This window comes from Pristis pectinata, chromosome 7, assembly GCF_009764475.1.
Source record: "Pristis pectinata isolate sPriPec2 chromosome 7, sPriPec2.1.pri, whole genome shotgun sequence".
Classification (NCBI taxonomy): Eukaryota; Metazoa; Chordata; class Chondrichthyes; order Rhinopristiformes; family Pristidae; genus Pristis; species Pristis pectinata.
In genome coordinates this window covers 32475847-32499676 of record NC_067411.1, presented here as the reverse complement: position 1 = coordinate 32499676, position 23830 = coordinate 32475847, and the positions used below count along the sequence as shown (strand labels likewise).

The 23830-nt window shown below is 39.5% G+C and overlaps 1 protein-coding gene across 3 annotated transcripts in view; it reads right to left on the bottom strand.

The window, feature by feature from the left end:
• The window catches only part of LOC127572583 (lysine-specific demethylase 4C-like), a 276139-nt gene that overhangs the window by 225181 nt on the left and 27128 nt on the right, over positions 1-23830 (bottom strand). For 2 of the 3 annotated variants that reach the window (XR_007956643.1, XM_052020000.1), the window contains exons 3-5: positions 23020-23195; positions 17719-17836; positions 11032-11225 (exon numbers count right to left, since the gene is read on the bottom strand). Coding sequence is in view for 2 of the 3 variants with exons in the window: in XM_052020000.1 (XP_051875960.1) it covers positions 11032-11225; positions 17719-17836; positions 23020-23195 (488 nt within the window). In the remaining variant the exon portion in view is untranslated. The remainder of the gene's footprint in view (positions 1-11031; positions 11226-17718; positions 17837-23019; positions 23196-23830) is intronic. The other variant, XM_052020001.1, reaches the window with a different exon arrangement.

Sequence of the window (23830 nt, the reverse complement as noted above, 5' to 3'; positions counted from 1 at the left end):
TGTTGTAATCTACAGCAACCTTCTACACTATCCACAACACCACCAACCTTTGTCTCATCAGCAAACTTACTAACCCACCCTTCCACGTCCTCATCCAAGTCATTTATAAAAATCATGAAGAGCAGGGGTCCCAGAACAGATCCCTGTGGAACACCACTGGTCACCGACCTCCAGGCAGAATATGTTCCATCTACCACCACCCTCTGTCTTCTATGGGCGAGCCAATTCTGAATTCACACAGCCAAGTTTCCCTGGATCCCATGCCTCCTGACTTTCTGAATAAGCCTTCCATGAGGAACCTTATCAAACGCCTTACTAAAATCCATGTTCACCACATCCACTGCTCTACCTTCATCAATGTGCTTTTCCACATCCTCAAAGAATTCAATCAGGCTCGTGAGGCACGACCTGCCCCTCACGAAGCCATGCTGACTGTCCTTAATCAGTCTATGCTTCTCTAAATGCCCATAAATCCTGTCTCTAAGAATCTTCTCCAGTAATTTGCCCACCACTGAAGTAAGACTCACTAGTCTGTAGTTCCCAGGGTTATCCCTACTCCCTTTCTTAAACAAAGGAACAACATTTGCCACCCTCCAATCATCTGGCACTACTCCTGTGGCCAGTGAGGACGAATACCGTTGCCAAATGCGCAGCAATCTCTTCCCTAGCTTCCCTTGGATATATCCCGTCCGGCCCCGGTGACTTATCTATCCTAATGTTTTTCAATAGTTCCAGCACATCCTCTTTCCTCACGTCGACATGCCCTAGCATATCAGTCTGTCATACACCATCCTCACAAACGTCAAGGTCTCTCTCTCTCTGGTGAATACTGAAGCAAAGTATTCACTAAGGACCTCCCCTACCTCTTCCGACTCCAGGCACATGTTTCCTCTTTTATCCCTAATTGGTCCTACCCTCACTCTAGTCATCCTCTTATTCTTCACATCCGTGTAGAACACCTTGGGGTTTTCCTTCCTCCTACTCGCCAAGGACTTCTCATGCATCCTTCTAGCTCTCCTAAGTCCATTCTCAAGCTCCCTCCTGGCTACCTTGTAACTCTCCAGAGCCCTGTCTAACCCATGCTTTCTAAACCTCAGGTAAGCTTCTTTTTTCCTCTTGGCAAGATATTCTACATCTCGTGTCAACAACGGTTCCTTCACTTTACCATCCTTGCCCTGCCTCAATGGGACAAACCTATCCAGAGCCCCATGCAAGTGTTCCTTAAACAAACTCCACATTTCCACTGGGCACTTCCCCAAGAACATCTGTTCCCAATTTACACTCCCAAATTCCTGCCTAATAGCATCATAATACCCCCTCCCCCAATTAAATACTTTCCCATATCGTCTGCTCCTATCCCTCTCCAAGGCTATGGTAAAGGTCAAGGAGTTATGGTCACTATCTCCAAAATTCTCTCCCACCAAGAGATCTGAAACCTGATCAGGCACATTGCCTAGTACCAGGTCCAGTATGGCCTCTCCTCTAGCTGGCCTGTCCGCGTACTGTGTCAGGAATCCTTCCTGTACACACCGAACAAACTCCGTCCCACCTATCCCCTTTACACTAAGGAGGTGCCAATCAATACTAGGGAAGTTGATATCACCCATGACAACAACCCTGTTATTTTTGCACCTCTCCAAAATCTGCCTCCCGATCTGCTCCTCAGTGTCTCTGCTGCTATTGCTATTGGGGGGTCTGTAGAATACTCCCAACATTGATCACTCCCTTCCTGTTTCTGACTTCCACCCACACTGACTCAGTGGACGATTCCTCCAGGATGTCCTCCCTTTCTACAGCTGTGACATTGTCCCTGATCAGCAAAGCCACTCCCTCACCTCTTTTACCTCCGTCCCTGTCCCTTCTGAAACATCTAAACCCCGGAATATCCAATGGCCATTCCTGCCCTTGCGACAGCCAAGTCTCTGTAATAGCCACCACATCATAGTTCCATGTACTTACCCACGCTCTAAATTCATCAGCCTTGTTCCTGATACTTCTCGCATTAAAGTAGACACACTTCAGCCCATCCAACTGACTGCAATTTTGCCCTTTCAAATGCCTATCCTTCCTCACAACTTTCTACACTCTGCATCTACTTGTACACTAAAGAAACCAAGCTCTGACCTATCACTCTGGTTCCCATCCCCCTGCCAAACTAGTTTCTCAGCTTTTATTTCAATTCTCTTGCATTTTTAGTACTTGGCTTTTAAAATACAATTTGCCTAGCAATGAGAGTGGCAAACAATCCCCCACAGAAAATGCAACTCGGTAGATCAGATAACATCTATGTGAAAAGACTATGCAGGGCTGTTATCAAAACAAAGATTAAGAACATACTTACTCTCCCTGCAGATGCTGCACAGTTTGCTGGAGGTTTCTGATATTTTCTTTTACATTTATGACATCTGCTATTTATCTCTTTACTGCCGAACACATATAAAGAGATGATGCTTGGTGTTCCACCTTTGTATTTTATGCTGTATTTTTTCTTTTTAATTAGTGTGCAACTTGAGTCGTGGCAGTAAAGAGTGTCATTTGTTTACTTTGCAACTTTCTCTGATTCTTTTTAACTAATTTGTTTTATTTGGTTGGGTTTGGAAAACCGAGTACAGTTACTTAGATCAGTATTCCAATGTAAAAAATGCAAATTGATCTATCAAGCTTCCAATTATTTAAGGTATATTTCTTGTTTATGTTCTTAAAACAGCCTCCCAAAATAAACTTTTGTCAAGCAATTTCTGAAACTTCCTTTCAAAAAAGCAGGATACTTAAAATCTATAGATTAGACAAGCTATGATTTTTCTTAAAATATAATTGTGCCATCCAGTAGGTGGCAATGAAGTATCACATTTTCAACAGTGGTACTATATACGGCTTCTGTTTTCAGGTAGAAACTGAATAGTTCAAGTTTATGCCCTGCAGAAAACAGAACTAAAAATATATTCCAAATACCATTAAAACTTAATCATATCACTGAGTGCATTGTTTATTTTCATTAAGAAGATATTGAATAAATACTATAGTGAAATTAAATATAATCTGTAGACATCATCAGTTGCAGAAAGCACCACTTTTGGGTAAGAAACTGCAGCAGGCAACTGATCCTAATGAGGATCAGACCACATTATACCCTGATCTACTGGAGTTTTTGAATATAACTACAGTCCAGCTGTGACAGTGATATCAGAACCGACCCCAATGTCAACTATAATCTCTTTAAAAAAGCTGTGAAGTACAACATCTGGAAAATGCTCAAAGTAGTCAGATGGTGACACAGTATCTAACACGAGGGAGAAACAGAATTAATATGGCAGCTCATTCCATATACGGACCACCCTCTGGGTGAAAAAGTTGCCCCTCAGGTTCCCATTAAATCTATCCGCTCTCACCTTAAACCTGTGCCCCCTAGCTCTTGATTCCCCAACCCTGGGACAAAGACTGTGTACATTCAGATCTGGAAAAGTAAAAAAATGTAATGTTTTAAGAAAGTTTGGAGGAAGGAGAGAAGTGATTTAAGTGACAAAACGAATGATGATGCAAAAATGAACAAAAATTTGTAAACAAGGCTGGAGAATATCACCAATAGCTGTAGTCAATGAAATGGCTGTCCCAAAAACACTGGCAATGATGCTTTCCTACTTTCCATCTTCCCCGGGGTAATCAACAGAATCAGCAAATTGAGAAAAAATTCAACTTCAAAAACTATGTTCACTGCTTTTTTTAATGATTTTTTAATCAAGATTTTTAAATAGTGTACTAAGTTAAAATTACTGCTTGACTCATTTAATATTTGTAATCCACTCTGTCTATCTCCCAATTTTTTTTTAATTCATGGCCAATGAAGAAGTTTATATGGTTGGTTTAGAACATAAATAACATAGGAGCACAAGTAGGCCACTCAATTCCTCAAGCTGCCCTGCCATTCAATACACTATTGGCTGATCTGCCCCAGGCCTCATCACCTCTTCTATGCCAATTCCCCAGAACCCTCAAAATATTACCTACATCCTCTTCAAATACCCACAATGACCTAGCCTCTACAACTCTCTGCACCAAGAAGTTCCTACACACCTCAGTTTTAAATGACCACCCCCTAATCTTGTAACTACCCACCCACATTCTAGTTTCTCACACTGGTGGAAACATCTACCGTCATGCCCCAAAGCATCTTTTATGTTTCAATTAGATCATCGCTCACTCTTCTGAAGTCCAAAGAATATAGATCTAATTTCTTTAGCCACTCATGATAGGGCAACCCTCGCATCCCAGGAAATACAGGAAATAGCCTTGTGAATTTCATTTGGACTGCTCCAATGCCAAGATATCCTTTCTTAAATAAGCAGGCAAAAATGGTGCATATTACCCCAGGTGTGGTCTCACCAGTACCTTGTACAACTGTAACAATGCTTCCCTATTTCTGAAATCCAACCCCCTTGCAATGAAGACCAATATGCCATTTGCCTTCTTAACCACTTGCTGCACCTGCCTGCTAGCTTTTTGTGATTTATGCACAAGAACCCCGATATCTCTTGTGCTTCCTTCATCTGCAACCTTTCTCCATTTACCCAACAACCTGTCTTTAGATTCTTCTTACCGAAGTGCACGACCTCATACTTTCCTACATTAAACTCCATCCGCCAAATTTTCACCCACTCAATCTATCTATATCCTGTTGTCGAGTCCAAATATCCTCATCACAACATGCCCTCCCACCTATTTTCATGTCATTGGCAAACATGGATCCTTACACCTTGCCCCTTATTCCAGGATATTAACATAAATCATAGAGGAAGAACAACTAATCCTCGGTTACAACCTTCTAGTCTGAGAAAGACCTATTCATTCTGACTCTCTATTTAATTTTGTCTAATATGCTTCCAAATTAATGATTCTTACTTCTTGCCTTGCTGTTTGAAAATATTTTAACGTGAATATTTGCCTGGCCCTCTTGAAGACATCATATTTCTGCAAGCCAGAGATCCTTTGAAGATAATACCAGCAAAAGAAGCCAGAAAAGAAACACAGACCACAGATACTTGTAGAACTGCTGACCACAACATTTAAGCTAATGCTAAACATGGAAGTGCTGAGTGATGGATGGAACACTATTCCTAGAATTCCACTTAGTTTAACTGGAAGATTAAGAGACCAAGGACAAAGCAGGATATTGAATAACTGTAGGTAATTAAGGATTAATGTTAGGATTAATTTTATGTTGAAAACAAAATAATTAACACCTGTAACCACAATAAAATGAAATTATACAATGAAAAGTTATAATTCGTCAAAACAAGCCTGAAGGCAAACAAGTAATAGTTTGCTATCCAAGACATACTTAAGATATCTGTCAACTAAGTAAACTATGGAGTAGACAAAATGTTCAGAAATGTTGTAATAAATATAATCGGATGGATGGCTACTGTAAGATTGGCAGAACTGTATTCAAAACTTCTATATAACAAGAGGGCTCTCTGGTGTGCAACTCATTTAAACTTTGGCTTAACACTTCAATCTTCTCCAAGAAGATTCAGCAAAAAACTTTTTGTGAGATAGCCAGCCTGATCTACAAGTAATAAACCGCAAGTGTTGGAAATCTTTCTGTTTTTATATCAGCCAGATCAAAATGGGTAAACTTGCACTGTTGTGATCATGTATCCACTTTATAATTCATGTGTTGGAACTGTATGATTGTTAGATATTTTTAAGAAATTCAGATCATCATATCAGTTGCTGTTGAATCTCTAAAAATTGCCGATAAATAAAGCTGGACCACCACCCTTTTTTTTAAAATAGATCTCAGAGTGGGAGTGCAATGGAGAACGGAAATGAAAGATGATCAGATGCACATAATTTTACTCTTTACTCTTTCAGTTCACCAGTGCCTTAGAAGCACAAAAATTCAGTAAACAAAGCAAAAGTGCCAGATTAATCTGCTGGTTACGAGTAGATCAGTTCACTTTGTTAGGAAGCAAAGAGAGACATAGTCACAGGGTATAATTAACAGAAACGATTGATAATAAGCAAACACCAGTTTTCAACTTATTTATATTGTATCCTACACTGATATTACAGAATCCCCAATCTAATATTGCCATTGCAAGCAACAATCAGCAATCAGCAATTAAAATCACCAGGACACACCCGTGCTAACAAAGAATGCCATCAACTGGAACACAACTGCATGAAGTTTACACAGACTGCAGCCACTTGACATAATTATCAGTATCGGTATTAGTTTATTATTGTCACTTGTACCGAGGTACAGTGAAAAACTTCTCTTGCATACCGACCGTATAGATCAATTCATTACACAGTGCAGTTACATTGGGTTAGTACAGAGTGCATTGATGTAGTACAGGTAAAAACAATAACAGTAAAGTGTCACAGTTGCAGTAAAAATCCTGATCTTCAATATGTATACAGGTACATATTTGTTCAGTGACGAGACAGACAGCAAATGTAACATGACCCTGAGGTATTCTGGGATACTTGGCCAAATATACAGGTAACATACAAGGTCACATTGCAACAGATAAGTTAGAGGACTGAATTAACAGGAATTAAAATCAACACTTTGAGAGATACATTGAAAATCTGAGTCAGGGAATACAAAAGAGTTAAAAAGGAACAATAGATGAATGTATTGTAACTAGGTATGAAATATGTTAGAACCATAGAACACTACAGCACAGAAAACAGGCCATTCAGCCCTTCTAGTCTGAGCCGAAACTTTATTCTGCTAGTCCCATTTACCTACACCCAGTCCATAACCCTCCAGACCTCTCCCGTCCATGTATCTATCCAATTTATTCTTAAGAATGAGCCTGCATTTAACACTTCAGATGGCAACCCGTTCCACACTGCCACCACTCTGAGTGAAGTTCCCCCTAATGTTCCCCCTAAACCTTTCCCCTTTCACCCTAAAGCCATGTCCTCTCGTACTTATCTCTCCTAATCTAGGTGGAAAGAGCCTACTCGCATTAACTCTGTCTATACCCCTCATCATTTTGTAAACCTCTATCAAATCTCCCCTCACTCTTCTATGCTCCAAGGAATAAAAGTCCTAACCTGTTCAGTCTTTCCCTGTAACTCAACTCCTGAAGCCCCGGCAACATTCTAGTAAATCTTCTCTGCACTCTTTCAATCTTACTGATATCCTTCCTATAATTAGGTGACCAGAACTGTACACAATACTCCAAATTTGGCCTCACCAATGACTTATACAACCTCACCATAACATCCCAACTCCTATACTCAATACTTTGATTTATGAATGCCAGGACGCCAAAAGCCTTCTTTACAACCCCGTCTACCTGTGACGTCACTTTCAGGGAATTATATATCTGAACTCCCAGATCTCTTTGTTCCTCCGCACTCCTCAGTGCCCCACCATTTACTGTGTATATCCTAACTTGATTTGCCCTTCCAAAATGCAACACCTCACACTTGTCTGCATTAAATTCCATCTGCCATTTCCTGGCCCATTTTTCCAGTTGGTCCAATCCCTCTGCAAGTTTTGAAAGCCTTCCACGCTGTCCACAACACCTCCAATCTTAGTGTCATCAGCAAACTTGCTGATCCAATTTACCACATTATCATCTAGATCATTGATATAGACAACAAACAACAATGGTCCCAGCACAGATCCCTGAGGCACACCACTAGTCACAGGCCTCCAGTCTGAGAAACAATCATCCACTACCACTCTCTGTCTTCTCCCACACAGCCAATTTCAAATCCAGTTTACAACCTTTCCATGGATACCTCGTGACTGAACCTTCTGAACTAACCTCCCATGTGGGACCTTGTCAAAGGCCTTACTAAAGTCCATGTAGACAACACCCACAGTCTTTCCTTCATCTACTTTCTTGGTAACCTCCTCGAAAAACTCTACAAGATTCGTTAAACACGATCTACCACGCACAAAGCCATGCTGACTATCCTTAATCAGCCTTTGGCTGTCCAAATACTTGTACATCCTATCTCTCAGAACACCTTCCAATAATTTACCTACTACTGATGTCAGGCTCACCGGCTTGTAATTACCTGGTTTACTTTTAGAGCCATTGTAAACAACAGAACAACATGAGCCACTCTGCAGTCCTCCAGCACTGCACCCGTGGCTAAGGACATTTTAAATATATCTGCCAGGGACCCTGCAATTTCTACACTGGTCTCTCTCAAGGTCCGAGGAAATATCTTGTCAGGCCCGGGGGATTTATCTACCTTTATTTGCTGTAAGGCAGCAAGCACCCCCTCCTCTTTAATCTCTATATGTTCCATGACACTACTGCTTGTTTCCCTTCCTTCCATATACACTATGCCAGTTTCCTGAGTAAATACTGATGCAAAAAAACTGTTTAAGATCTCCCCCATCTCCTGAGGCTCCACACATAGACGACCACTCTGATCTTCTCGGGGACCAATTTTGTCCCTTTCTATCCTTTTACTCTTAATATACTTGTAGAAACCCTTTGGGTTTACCTTCACATTATCTGCCAAAGCAACCTCATGTCTTCTTTTTGCCTTCCTGATTTCCTTCCTTAGTATTTTCTTACATTTTCTATACTCTTCAAGTACCTCATTTGTTCCTAGTTGCCTATACCTGCTATACACCTCGCTTTTTTTCTTAACCAGATTGCCAATATCCCTTGAAAACCAAGGTTCCCTATGCTTGTTAACTTTACCTTTAATCCTGGCAGGAACATGCAAACTCTGCATTCTCAAAATTTCGCCTTTGAAGGCCTTCCACTTACTGAACACATCCTTGCCAGAAAACAACTTATCCCAATCCACTCTTCCTAGATCCTTTCTCATTTCCACAACATTGGCCTTTCTCCAATTTAGAACCTCAACTTGAGGACGAGACTATCCTTATCCATAATTAACTTGAAACTAATGACATTATGGTCACTGGACCCAAAATGCTCACCTACACATACTTCTGTCACCTGACCTGTCTGGTTCCCTAATAGGAGATCAAGTATTGTATTCTCTCTCATTGGTACCTCTATATACTGATGTAGAAAATTTTCCTGAATACATTTGACAAATTCCAAGCCATCCAGCCCTTTCACAGTGTGGGAGTCCCAGTCAATGTGGAAAGTTAAAATCCCCTACTATTACAATCGGTCTGCTATCTCACTACAGATTTGTTCCTCCAATTCTCTCTATTGGGCAGTCTATGATACAACCCTATTAGTGTGGCCACACCTTTCCTGTTCCTCAGCTCCACCCATATGGCCTCTGTATACGAGCCCTCGGGGCTGTCCTGTCTACGCACAGCTGTGATATCTTCCCTGACTAGTAATGCCACTCCTCCCCCTTTCATCCCTCCCCCTCTATCACGTCTGAAACAACGGAACCCTGGAACAGTCCCTGCCAGTCCTGCCCCTCCTGCAACCAAGTCTCACTAGAGATACAAGAGACTGCAGATCCTGGAGTCTGGAGCAACAAACAAAATGCTGGAGGAACTCAGCAGGTCAAGCAGCACCTGTGGAGGGAAATGGACAGTCGATGTTTCGGATCAAGACCCTTCATCTGGACTGCAATGAAATATATTAGATGGCTGAGAACCATCTAGTGAAACAGACAAGGTATGAATGGATAATGAGCATTTGGTGTCTCTGGGCCTGTACTCAATGGAGTTCAGAAGGGTGGGGGGGGGGGGGGGTGGAATCTCATTGAAACCTATCAGATACTGAAAAGTCTGGATAGAGTGGACATGGAGAGGATATTTCCATTAGTAGGAGAGGCTAGGATCCAAAAGCACACCCTCAGAATAAAGGGACTTCCCTTTAAAACTGAGATGAGGAGGTATTTCTTCAGCCAGAGGGTGGTGAATCTGTGGAATTCATGGCCACAGAGAGCTGTGGAGGCCAAGTATTAGATGTATTTAAGGCAAAGATCAATAGGTTCTTGATTGGTAAGGGGGTTAATGGTGACAGGAAGAAGGCAGAAGAATGGGGTTGAAAAAAAAATCAGCTATGATTGAATGGCAGAGCAGACTCCATGGGCCAAATGGCTTAATTCTGCTCCTATATCTTATGGTCTTATGTATCCAAAGCACAATGCATTTGAGAATAACGATTTCTGGCACCATTTTAACACTGAAATACTAAAAAGTGGCCCTCTGTCTCAAACTTATGTATAGGACAACGGAAGGCCCTAGATAAGCTATCTGAACACAAGTGTTGCCAAAAATGTCCATGGTCACATCTGATAAACTGTCAATCATCTGTTCCACCATCTCATTGTGTTTTATACAATACATATTTGATTTGCTGGGAAACTCTCCCACTTGAACTCCCCTGCATGTATGTTTGAAGTGTAAATGGAATTAAAGGCCTGTTGCAGTTACTGTTCCAGTCTAACTGGCTCTTCATCCACAACATACAAGAAATAAGCTCAATGTATTCATCCACCACTTTTAAGCAGAGTTTGCAGTTGTACCACAAAAATAACAATTTATATATTCTAATACAAATGACAAGGAATTTTCTGCAACCTACTCTTAATTGTGTTAGAGCATTTATATTATTCTTAAACTAAGGTCAGAGTTAAAGAGCATCAGCAAACTCGTCTATTATCTAGACCAGAGACTCACACACAATGCTCACCTCACCACCAATCACCTCCACTCTTCCATTCATCCCAGGCTTTCAGCACTGGCTCAACAACTTTTCTGTAATGACACCTGTTGCTGGATTCCCTTGTCTATCATATTCAGGCAAGTCAACACAATGGAAAACCACAGAACCAAAGACAATGTGCTCACTTGTTATAACTTATACAAGCTTAATTTAGTAGCAAGTGATCAATACACAAGAATTGAAGCAATATGCTATTTCAATTCAACCCAATGCAGTATTTTTTAACTCCACAGATTGAAATTTGTGAAACTTTCACTGTACGCACTTGTTTTAAACAGTGTATTTTTCATTCGGGGGAAGTGAAAATATTTTCTTTATTGGTCCTTAAAAATACACAGCAAGAAGTGAAACGGAAATGCCACTTAAGTATTTCACCTACCAAGACTTTGGCTCTCCAAAATGTAGGTAGTTAATGCTGTACAGATCCATATCTTCCGTGTGCCAAGCAAAAGTAGTTTTCCACATACCGAAATACAAATACGGTGTGTTCACACCTTCAATAGCAATCCCACTTTCTTCAGCCACCACATCTAAAATTGTATTCAGACGACTAATATTCCACTCATCGACATCCTAGAAGAATAACACTTGAAGTTAATCACATGCATGAATAAACATATAGCATTCAGGTGTTGAAGAACAGAGCAGTAATACTCAAAGACTAATTAGTCTACAAAAGAAAAATTATTTACAGTGATTTGATTTTAATAAGGTCACCACCACCTAGTGCATCAAGGATAAATGTAGCGACTGAAAAAAATATTAGGACCTTACTGTCTTTTGGCAGAGCTGGGAAACTCAAACATTTGCGCACAAAACCCAATTCCTCTGTGCAATATCAACCAGTTATTAATTGAACCAAACAGCAGAGCTAGCTTGGTGCAGATCAGTACTCCTAATGCACAGTACTCAAATCAATGCTGAAGATTAATTACATAGGTAACAATTTGCTGTAAACACACAAAAGGAAATTAAGAAATAGTCCATCTTACAAAAAAGAGATGGGAAGGGGAGATAGGAAGGGGAGGGGGGGAGGGAAGGAGAGAGGGGAGGGGGGAGGGGAGCAGGAAGCAGCGAGTGGGGGAAGGGGGAGATTTGAGAGGGTGGTTCATGGATCGTTCAGAGGTAGGTTCGGGGGAGGATTCAGAGGTTCAGAGGCAGTGACAAGAAATGTTGCAGAGTCTGGGAGTTCAGCTGGGGAGGTCAGAAGGGAAGATTGAAAGACATTGGAAAAACGAAATGGTAGCAAAATATCCAACACAGTACTGAAGGGCACAAACTTGACTTCTAGACTGAAGTTGAGGTTGAAAATAGAAAATTGAGGACTGCACTCCTAAATCTGTTGACAATTATTGAAATATTTGGCTATAAAATGCATATCTTTGCCAATTGAATGTAGCTGTCTGTAATTTAGAAAATTAAATGGAAAATAGATCCAGAGGCAAACATAAATCACAATTCTTATTTCAATAAGGTTGATGCCCAAGTAGTCAATCCTCCTGGGATGTGCAGGGGTAATACTAAATTGAGATGAATCCAAGGCAATTTTTCACAATGTCAACATTTTAGTGACAACACTAAAACAATAGGCTGAAAAAGCATTTCCATCAAAATATAATTCAATCAAATGCTGGAGAACATGAATGCATAAAAAAATTAAGTTGAAACTCTTGACATTTTGATGTCGTCTCCTATTTAGTTGTTCCATCTCATAATAATACAATTAGCAGGGGGCCTTAGGGCTATTTGAACCTGCTGTGCCATTTATCAATTTCGTGGCTGATCTTCTACCTGAGCTCCATTTCCCTACACTATCCCCAAATCCCTTGATTCCTGTCAAGCGCTCTATGAATGTGCTAAGTTCCAGTGAGATCACCTCTTTCTTCTGAGCTCCAGAGGCCTAGTCTACGCAATCTCCTCATATGACAAATCCACTGCAACAAGTATACACTTTTTAATGACGAGACCAAATCCACTTAGTGTACTCCAGGGTGGTCTTACCAACACCCTTTACAATCAACTCTCTCTCCTGAAATTCAGCTAAGTCCAGTCAGCTGGCAAAACCAGCAATGTTATCTGCTGGAACAGCATCTTTACCTTTGATGTTGGAGGGAGGTGGCTAATTGCCAGCATTCAGTTGTAGCATAAGATTTAATACAATTTAAATCTTGGTAAATTAGTACTAGTAAACAATATTGAACATTTCATTTGAACAACATCTACAAAAAGTATTAAAGCTTAACCTTATCTTTTCATTTTTAATAACATCAGGCAATGGTTAAAAAAACTGCAAACAGTAGCATTCAGCACCAAAGAAAATTAAAGTGTTTTTGTTACAGAAACTGAAAATGCTTAAACTTCACAAAATACCACCAGAGGGCACTCCAAGCACAACTTTCGGTCTACAATTTTTGCATGTCACATTTTATTTCAGCATTAAACCCTTCTGGGCCACTAACGATCAAGATAATTCAAAAAAGGACCAGGAACATTACTTTCTATAACTAAAGCAGGGAATGCCTTGTGCCACAAAATAAATTTGATAACCATGCAAAATATTCCTTTCTTCAAAGATGCATGCAATTCTGGGCTTTGTCAATAGAGGCATGGAGCAGGGATGTTTGTGTATATTATGCAGATTATATACAGATCTGCATAATATTAATCTCACAGAGTAGGTAATAGCACATACCATGGCTAAAGAACATTTTCCAAAAGAACTGAAATGAATCATCGAGGACATGGGCAACCATCAGGAAGGAAGTACAGAAGCCTGAAGTCCCACACCACAAGGCTCAGGAACAGCTACTTCCCTTCAACCATTTGGTTCTTGAACCCACCTCAGTATAGCAACACTATGATCGCTTTGCACTACAATGGATTCTGCTTTTTGTTTATTCTAATTGTGTTCTTTCTTGTGAAAATTGTGTTGAATTTACGTGTAATTTATGTTTTTCTTGTGAATGCTGCTTATCTGATGCTCTGTGCCTGTGATGGCCCTGCAAGTAAGTTTCTTATTGCACCTGTGCATGCATGTACTTGTGCATGTGACAATAAATTCAACTTTGACTTTAACTTTATTTTCCTCAACAAGTGTTCAGCATAGATTTGATGGATCTCTTTTGGAAGAGAATGCCTTCATACTGTATATGTTGATTTCAAGAGATAAGGAAAATACTTCAGGCTTCAAGACAGCCAAGGGAACTGTATGCATAACACTTTTTTTTAAATCTGAGGGCTCTAAAGGGAAGTCGATGACCAATCTTCCAGTGCTCTGACAAACTCACAAAAAACAAGCCTGGATGACTGCACTATTCTTCCAATATTATATCAGCTTGTTTCCCTCTTCATCAAATGATACTGTATGAGGAATAGTAATCATTGACAACGTCCCTGGACATTCAGTTAATATCAAGGACAACATCTAGGTCATGACTCTACAAATGCTAGTTGATCCTCTGAGTTCTTCCAGCAATTTGTTTTTTGATCCAGGTGATGATACTGCTCCCTAGCACCACTTCATTTTTACAATCCATGGACCACATTGTCATTGCTACGTTGAATGTTTATTACCGGTGGTATGCGATGAGGTATGATATTTTGGAGTCGAGCAGCAATGATTCATTCTGGAAATTTGGAAGAGATACAATATCAAGATAATCACAAAGTACATGAGTGCCACTTGGAAAGACAGAACCCATGCAACAATGAACGATGCACAGAGGAAACTATGGCCAGTGTGCGTGTATGGCCCCCATGGAATGACAGACATGTAAAATCTCCGTGAAAGCATTAAGTTAGCAAATGAGGCTGGGTTGATGAGCAGACAAACATGCTATGGAAGAGTTACTGGAATCACACAACATGCTTACAAATGTAGAACCATGATAACTTAATAAAAACACACATAATGTGGTGTTTCTCATCTAATGTGATGATTTAATTGATAATAAGATATTTTGTTATTTAAGAGACTTGCAATGATGTATTTTTAAGTACTTAGGTTTTTTTGAGCAAAAGTTATGAGCTCTAGATCGCAATTTGAGTTTTTATATTGAAACTAATGGAAATGTTTTTGATTTATGAATTTTTGCTTAAGCATTTTCCCAAAACACAACCCCTTCAAAATTACTGTACAACAATAGGAAATAGACACATGAAAGTAAGATGGCAGGTGCTGATTAACTGATTTCAAAATAAAATTGCACAGGTGATTATGAATTTAAAAATCAGAATAGTATGTGCACAATTTAAAAATCTCATGAGATTCTCCAGTTAAAGTTTATTTTTACGATGTTAGTGTACCCTAATTTGTACGATTGTTATAATTCTTCACTGCATAAAGAATATTAAATGAAAGTATTTTTCCTTGCATTTAAATATAAAAATGTTATTCCACATTCATTCACTTACTGTACTTAATGAAACCAAGGTAATTTGAAATCATTATACCCCATATCAACTTCAATCTTTGTTGCTTCTCATCTCATACCAATTCCTGTCAGTTGTCTAGAAGTGTTGCAAATAAGCACTTTGCAATTCACTCTATGCCCTAGTCACACTATTGTAGCTAAAAATGATACACGACCCTTCCATTCTTACAAATTACGCTCTCTATCCAATCTCCCTTTCATCTCCAAAGTTCTTCAATATCGAGCATACGTTTGAACCCTTCAATTATGTTTCTACACGTTATTTCAAAGTGGCATTCTGTGCAATTTTGATCTTATCTTTCACAACACAGCTGAAGCCTCTGATACAGTAAATGAAACTAAACTCCTCCTGTGCTTCCTGCCCTTTACCCACTAAAGAGGGACTGCCATTCCCTGATTCTATCCTATCTTATCTCGTCAAAGCCAGATAATTCCCTGTAATGGCATCTTTTCTCACCTCCAGATCTACTTTTGGATCCCTCAGCTATTTTTCATTCCATAGTGACATCATCCAAACAAGGTCAGGTTCCACATTCATGTTGGCAATATCCAGTTCTACCTCATTACCTCCCTCAAAATTTCCACTGCCTTCAAGTTTCAACAGCACATCCAATGCTTAATATTCAATAAGGTTTTCGTATTCCATTTAAATATTGGACATATCCAATCGTCGTTGATTCCCAACATAAAGGAAAAAAGATCCAAACATTACTTCATGAAAAGAGTACAGCTTCAAAGAATATAATTTTCTTGTACTATACAGTCCCAAGATGGATAATTTATAGTTGAAATATATAGTAAATAAAAGAGATCATTTGATGTACTACAACCTGTGAGCCTTATCGGATGAACAAGTCCATCTGTGGTGCATTGTTTTTAAATTCCGCTTAGTATTACAATGCCTAAGTTCAACTTTGCTGACAGTTTGAATAAAACTTAACCAGAACAGTTAAATGTTTCCAGGTGCAATTATTCACAAGAACAGGTGCACAAAACTCGGTGCACAAAACTCAGTGCACAAAACTAGGTTATAATATACTTGCAATGAAGCTGGTGTTGTGTCATATACAACGAACGTTGTCTTACTCAAACTGCCACTACTGAAGCTGGAAATGAACATTTTAAAATCGACAATAGAGTACTGTTTATTTCTGTTGATACTTCTCAGGAAGCTAGAAGAAAATTACCAAATCATATTTTAAATTCCTTGAACATCTAGTGATCCCAATCAGAGGCATTTCCACAAAGGTGCTTGGCAGTAATGATGAACGTTATTCTTTAGTCTCATAAATCTGGCTGTTCAGTTTAGAGGAAGAAAAATAATGACTTCTATCAAGACTAGCTAGTTCATCAATGATTCAATGGTTACAGATGTAACTCTTAACAACAACATAACAAAATGTCCCAAGGCATTTCAAAGGAACATTAGCAAACAAGACTGGGTACTGATTCACAGGAAGAAATATTAGGGCAGATTATCAAAAGCTTGGTAAAAGGTTTTGTGGAGCAAGCTCTGGGATTTGGGGCTTTTGCAGGTGAATGCAAACTGCCAATGCTGAAACAAGTAACTGTGGGAATGATCAAGAAGCCAGAATTGAGGCATGTCGATACCTCAGAAGGCATTTATTAAGATGGTAAAGATTACAGAGAAGGAAGGGATGAGATCATAGTTGGATCTGAATCTAGGTGACATTTTTAAAATCATAGAGCTGGTTGAATAGGAACAAATGTAGGGACGGTGCAAGTTAGGACATTGAGAGCAGAATTTTGGTCTCAAATTCACATTGGGTACAACAAGGAAAACTGGCCAGGAGTTCCCTCCCCAGCCTGGTTTCATCTGCCCACCACCCATACACTCAACCCATTGGGTGTCCTATCCTCTCCTACTACTGTTCCTATCTGCCCACATCCCTCTCTTATCTGGTTCCATTCATCACCTTCCTTTCTTATCGAGGTTCCATAATCTGCAGCCCTTTGTCATCTCCACTAATCAGCCTCTGTCACTATCTCTGCCCTTCCCAGCGCCATCTGACTCCATCTGCCAATTAACCCTTCCTCACCTGAACCCACCTACTGCTTGCCAGTTCCTGCCTCAACCCTCCCCCTCACTTCTTTATACTAGCTATCTCCCCTTTACACACTCACTCCTGATGCAGGGTCTTCACCCAAAATGCCAACTACCCTTTGTCTCCATAGATACTGCCTGACCCGATGAGTTCCTCCACCATTTGTTTTTTGATTCAAACTTAATCCATAGCTAACGTTTAGTGCCTGCATACCAACTAGACAAGCAGTAACTATGTTGTATTAGACATTCATGTTTGACTGCTTACATTAATTGCTGGGTTATTGATTGCTATGTCACACACTAGATCTAGAGCAAGATAGGAAGCTCATCTGGGGAGAGGAGACAAAGTCCTGTCATGGAGCTCCTCAAAACACTGGAATTTCTTTCCCCCAAGGATTGCCACTGAACAACAAAGGCTTCATTCAATATGATTCATAATCCACAGAGCGAAGGTAATAAAAAGCATTGCGTTAACACTAAGCTCCTTTCAGCACAAATGTATCAGTTGCAAAACATAAAAATCCAGTTGACACCAAACGAATTGTCTGATACACAAATTACCTACCTCATCATAGAGGCTGCCACTGACATCGGCTCCATAGATTGGCGCTACAAAGGTCAAATTTTTCCAGTATTTACGTTCAAGATCTTCATAATCTAGGTATCGTGGAGTGCAGTATCTGCTTCAAAATAAATCAATTGAAAGGACTTCTGAAGCCAAACTCAAAAAGGCATCTTAAAACTATAAAAATACAGAATCTATGTCTTCTCATTTCAGTAAATGAGCTTGAACCTCAATCAAACCAGCCATTGCAATCATAAGAAACTAGCTGGAATAGGAATGACATTTCTTTACGGTCCTCTTCCCACTCTAACAGGGGAGATAGGGGTTAAGGGGAGGAGGAGAAAACCAGTTTACCTTCCAACTATTTGGCCAAGATGTACCCTCAGGCAATTTTGCTGTTGATACATAATTGTACTAGTACCAGATTTGAAAGTCAGTACAATAATTGCACCTGACATAGAATAGAAAATGCTACAAATACTCATCAGATCAGGCAGCATCTGTGAAGAGAGAAATGGACCAAATGTTTCAGGTCAAAGGTCTTGCATCAGAAAGTTCTAATAAAATTCAATCATTTTCACTTTTATTTCAGATTTCCAGCATCTGCGCTGTTTGGCTTTTGTTTGGAGTCCGATCTGAGGGATTATTCCTCAATTTTTTTTTCCAGTCTTCCCGCCAAATGGCTGCAATAGAATTGCTGGCAAAGCATCAGAAGCAATTAAAATTGATATGACAGAGATGGAAAAACAATTGCACCAGGCACTAGCTTTATGCTGCATTATTGGAGGAAATGCAAATTACCAGAGACCCCTTCAAACCTGGTCATGCAAAATACAATTGGAGAACTTCTATACAGGTTCCAGAACCTGAAGAGCAGTGGACAATTCCTATTCATATTTTATTTGGTTTCAAACCGAAAATGTTTTTTGTCAAACTGGTTATGGGATTATCTTTGTGCCATTGAAACCAGCCTAGAGCCCACCAGGATTCACTTACAACTGTAACTTAAATGAAAAGTCCAGGATTAACAAAAGCAAACACTTGCTAAATATAGAAATCAAAATAATGTATCGTGGATGTTTGCAAATGGGAAGGGATAGATTCTAATGTTTACTTTAATCCATCAATAATATTGTTTTATTAAATCAATAGTTTCAACTTTTCTATCTTTTTAAAAACCCATGAAGTTTCTAAAAGTAAACTGTAGAAATAAAAATAGAACTCCAGTAATTAAAATCAGAGGCAGGAATATTATCAGAGGAGAAGCTAGCCACTCGTCTACCTCCTAAACCCATTCTTATGTTAAGCCAACTGCCCAGTGGCAACTTGGAACTTGAAGCCACTTTCAAACTGCTAACCACAAAACCCAAAGAAATACTTTGACAGCCAATTAAACCACAGTCCCAGGATGAAATACCTGTCAAGATTGTCAATACAGTTTGAATTCTTGCAAATATCTCTAACATTCTAAAACTACCAAAAGTTAAACATACCATTAACATACTATTAAAATAATAAAATACTAAAATGAGGAAGTTAAAATGCTTAAAATTAAACTCATTTAAATTAACTCAAATCAAAACATTGCAAGTCACCCGAAACATAATTCTCTCCTTTAAATTAGTTAGTTTAGATTATTGTCATGTACACCACAGGATGCAATGCAATTCCATGCTCGCATGAAGCTCACAGAGTAAACATTGTAATAATAAATACAACAATAAATACAGCAATGAGTGCAAAACCACAGAATGGTGCAAATCTGAGGTAGTGCCAATATAAACGCTAAAGTGACAATAATGGAATAACCAAGAGAGGTAAAGTTAAGAGTCTGAGAATATGCCAGAACCACTGAGAAGGGGATATGAAAGAGGTGATTAGTTCAGAAGTCTGATAGCAGCGGGGAAGAATCTGTTCTGGAGTCTGGTCGCCTCGGCTTTCAAGTTACTGTATCTTCTCCCAGAAGTTAAAAGAGAGAAAAGGGAATAGCTAGGGTGGCAGGCATCCTTGATAATATTATTAGCCATTTAGCCATTCCTCTCCACTGAAATGAATAGAGTTGTTGAACTGTCCCATAGATTTCCCCAGTGTAACTACTGGGAAGCTGGAACTCCATGGACCACAGTGCAATAGTAGTAGTGATCAACTGTGATGAACCTTGGGACTTCTGCATTTGCTCACACTTTTGCAGATGTTCCGAACTTCCACAGTTACAGATATAAATGGCAGCAGTTCCATTTGGAAATTTTTGACCCAATGATTTTATTCCTGCAGAATGTAAATAAACTAGGATTTCTGCCAAGTGACCTCCCACTACCATCTTATGGCAATTTACATGCATATGGTGACTGCACACAGAAGGAACAATGTCTGACTATATCATTTTAGTAGCCTCTGCTGTGAATTTACTCTGATCTTTGGTGAGGTTTGACCTCCCATTCCAACGATCCTTAACTAACCAGAAACACCAGATTAATATCTCCACTTTCCATTTTTTGTTTGATTTAAGAAAATATCTACAAGTGAATAAAGAAAAACTTATTTATATACATAACTAGATATTCAGGTAGACATTTACTGAGAAAAGATGAATAACTTGGCCCATTAATTGGGGAGTCATTCTCTCTTATAGGGTACAGATACTGCAAGAATCTCAACATTTTAGGCAGATGTATTTCATTCAAAAATCACTGTTAAGGCCATAAGTAAAAGAAACAGTAGTATGCCATTTAGACACCTCAAACTTACTCCATCATTCAATAGGATCATGGCTGATCCTACTTTCCACAAGTCTACTTTACTGCCCTTTCCACACACCCCTCGATTTCCTTACTGAATAGGAATGTATCTATCTCAACCTTAGATATGTCCAAGAGTTCTGTCCCCACAGCTGTCTGGCAAGGGGCTTCAAAGACCTTCAGAAATAATTCTTTTCTAAATCTTAAACTGGTTCATCCTTATTCTGATATCATGCCATCTGATTCTGAACTCTCTCATGAGAAGAAGCATCCTCTCGCACTTACCTTGTCTGATCCCCAAGAATCAGATATGTTTCATTAAGATCACTGCTTACTATTCTCAACTCCAATGAGTCCCAACTTGTTTAACATTTTCCCCATAAAATACTTCCATAACCAGAGTCATCCTAGTGAATCTTCTCTGAACCACCTCCACTGAAATAGCATTTTTTCTTAAAAAGAGGGACCAAAATGATTCACAGTCCTGTAGATGTGGTCTCACTAATGCCTTGTATAGTTGCAGTAAGACTTCCTACTTTTATAATCCAACCCCCATGAGACAAGGACCAACATTTGGTTCAACCATTCGGTTCTTGAATCAACTGGCAAAACCCTGATCACTAGAGCTTAGTGACACTTATGGCCACTTTGATCACTAAAATGGACTTTTTTGTTCTAATTTGTGTTCTTTCTTGCAAAAATTGTGTATAATTTATGTTTTTCTTGTGAATGCCTCTACGTGCCTGTGATGTTGCTGCAAATTAAGTTTGTTATTACACCTGCGCATCCATGTACTTGTGCATATGACAATAAATTCGACTTAGACTTTGAACATTCCATTAACCTTCCCTATTACCTGCTGCACTCGTGTGCTAGCTTTGTGTTTCATGCACAAGGACCCCTAAATCTCTTTGTGCTGCAACCTTCTGTAATTTTTCTCTATTTAAATAATAGTTCTTTTGTTCTTCCTTCCAAGATGCACCTTCACATTTTCCCACATTATACTCCACCTGCCAACTTCACTCCCACTCACCTATCAATTTCTACCTGTAAATTATCTGTATCCTCCTTGTGACTTACTATCCCACCTACTTTCATGTCATCTGCAAATTTAGCTGTTGTACACTCACTTCCTTTCTCCAAGTCATTAAACAGTTGCAATCCCAGCACCGATGAATGTGGTACTCCAAGGTGGTAATTAGCTTATTATTGTCAAGTGTACTGAAGTACAGTGAAAATCTTTGTTTTGCATGCCATCCATTCAGATCATTTCACCACATCAGTACATTGAAGTAGTACAAGGGAAAAGCAAAAACAGAATACAAACTATAGTGTTAGATTTACAGAGGAAGTGCAGTGCGAGGCCACGATGAGCTAGATTGTGAGGTCAAGAGTCCATCCTATCGTACAAGAGGTCCATTCAATAGTCTTATAACAGCAGAATAGAAGCTATCCTTGAGTCTGGTGGTATGAGCTTTCAGGCTTTTGTATCTTCTGCCCGATGGGAGAGGGGAGAAGAGAGAACATCCAGGGTGGGAGGGGTCTTTGATTATGTTGGCTGCTTTTCCGAGGAGTGAGAACCGTAGACAGAGTCCATGGAGGGGAGACTGATGAGAATTATCCCCTTGTCCCATTGCTGTTCCTGCCTATTAGTCAATCATCAATCTGTACTTCCAACACCATGGGATCTTATCATGTAACTTAACATTTCGTGGAGCAGTCTGTCAAACACCTTCTGGAAGTCCAAGTACAATATGTCTACTGGTTCCAGTCTGGTCGAGACTTCCTCCAAACATTCTCAAAAATTGTTGCAATGTCTCTTTCCACAAAACTTATTAGCTTATCCTCACATATAGCTTTACTCTGGTAAATAAATGCAACTCTTACACATCTTGGTTAGGTGGGGAGGAGACTACTCACAGATTTCATACCTAGACTGCCTTCTTTTTGTTAGTTTAATAGTTGAGTCAGCTTAGGAGCTGTATGTGACTCCCTCCAACCATGACTGCAGGGAAAAGATTAGTTGGTTTTGAAATAATAACCATTCTGAACTTTTCCATTTAAAATAAACCCTTCTCAGTTATGTATATGAACAATTGCTTTAATTTTTTTTAAACAGGAGACTGCAGATGCTGGAATCTGGAGCAACAATCTGCTAGAGGAACTCTGTTAGAGGGTCGAGCAGCATGTGTGGTGGGAAATGATTCAGCTCCTGCTGCAGCTCTGACCCAAAAAGTTAATAATTCATCCCCTTCCCCCCCCCCCCCCCCCCACCGATGCTGCTCAACGCGCTGGGTTCCTCCAGCAGATTGTTTGTTGCTAAATGTTTTACAGCCTTGACAGCTGATGTTTCAGAGAACCATCAGTTGCATTGATATGAATTTTTTTTTAGCAAAAACAATTGAAAAAGTTGCAGAGTAGTTGAAACTGCATTTTTCAGTGCAGAATACTTATTTTAAAATGGATGGTTTGTTCTAAAATATAGCTTTCACAACATTTTCTCTGAATGTTCTTAATGTTAAAAGGTCCATGAAATAATACATCCTTGCAATATTACACTTACTTATCATTATTGGCCAGTTTTCTAAACTCTTTTACTGTCAACGGTTTTTTCTGTATGTTGTACTGGGTAAAAAGACCCGACTGTCCCGTAACCATTTGTTGAATTGGAGCAGGAATAACCAAGTCATCGATGTTGTCGTAATTTCTTCTAGGTTTCCAATCTTTTGGTGGAATCACCTAGGCAAAAAATTGAAATCTCAGAAGATGCAAGTAATCCTGTATTTGGATAGAAAAATGTGTTAAACCTTGTTATTGATACTGTTACATATTGTAAACAATAAGTAAACTCCGTCTTAATTGCCTTACATACCAAGGCAATTGAGGCCAATTTTACCACAAATTATCAGTCTACAGTGACAACACAATTTATTGAATATATTGTAACATCTGCAATTCTAAGCACCCAGATCTTTTAAATTCACAATCAGCTATATATATTTCAGTGGACAAGATGGGAATCAGAAAAAAATGCTGAAAAGCTGAAACACCACCTCAACGCTTCAACGAGTAGATAAGATATCGGATATCTTTATTAGTCAGATGTACATCAAAACACACAGTGAAATGCATCTTTTTTTTGCGTGGAATATTCTGGGGCAGCCCGCAAGTATCGCCACGCTTCCAGCGCCTACATAGCATGCCCACAACTTCCTAACCCTACGTCTTTGGAATGTGGGAGGAAACCAGAGCACCCAGAGGAAACCCACGCAGACACAGGGAAAACATACAAACTCCTTACAGACAGCGGCCGGAATTGAACCCCGGTCACTGGTGCTGTAATAGTGTTACACTAACTGCTGACTAAATGTGCC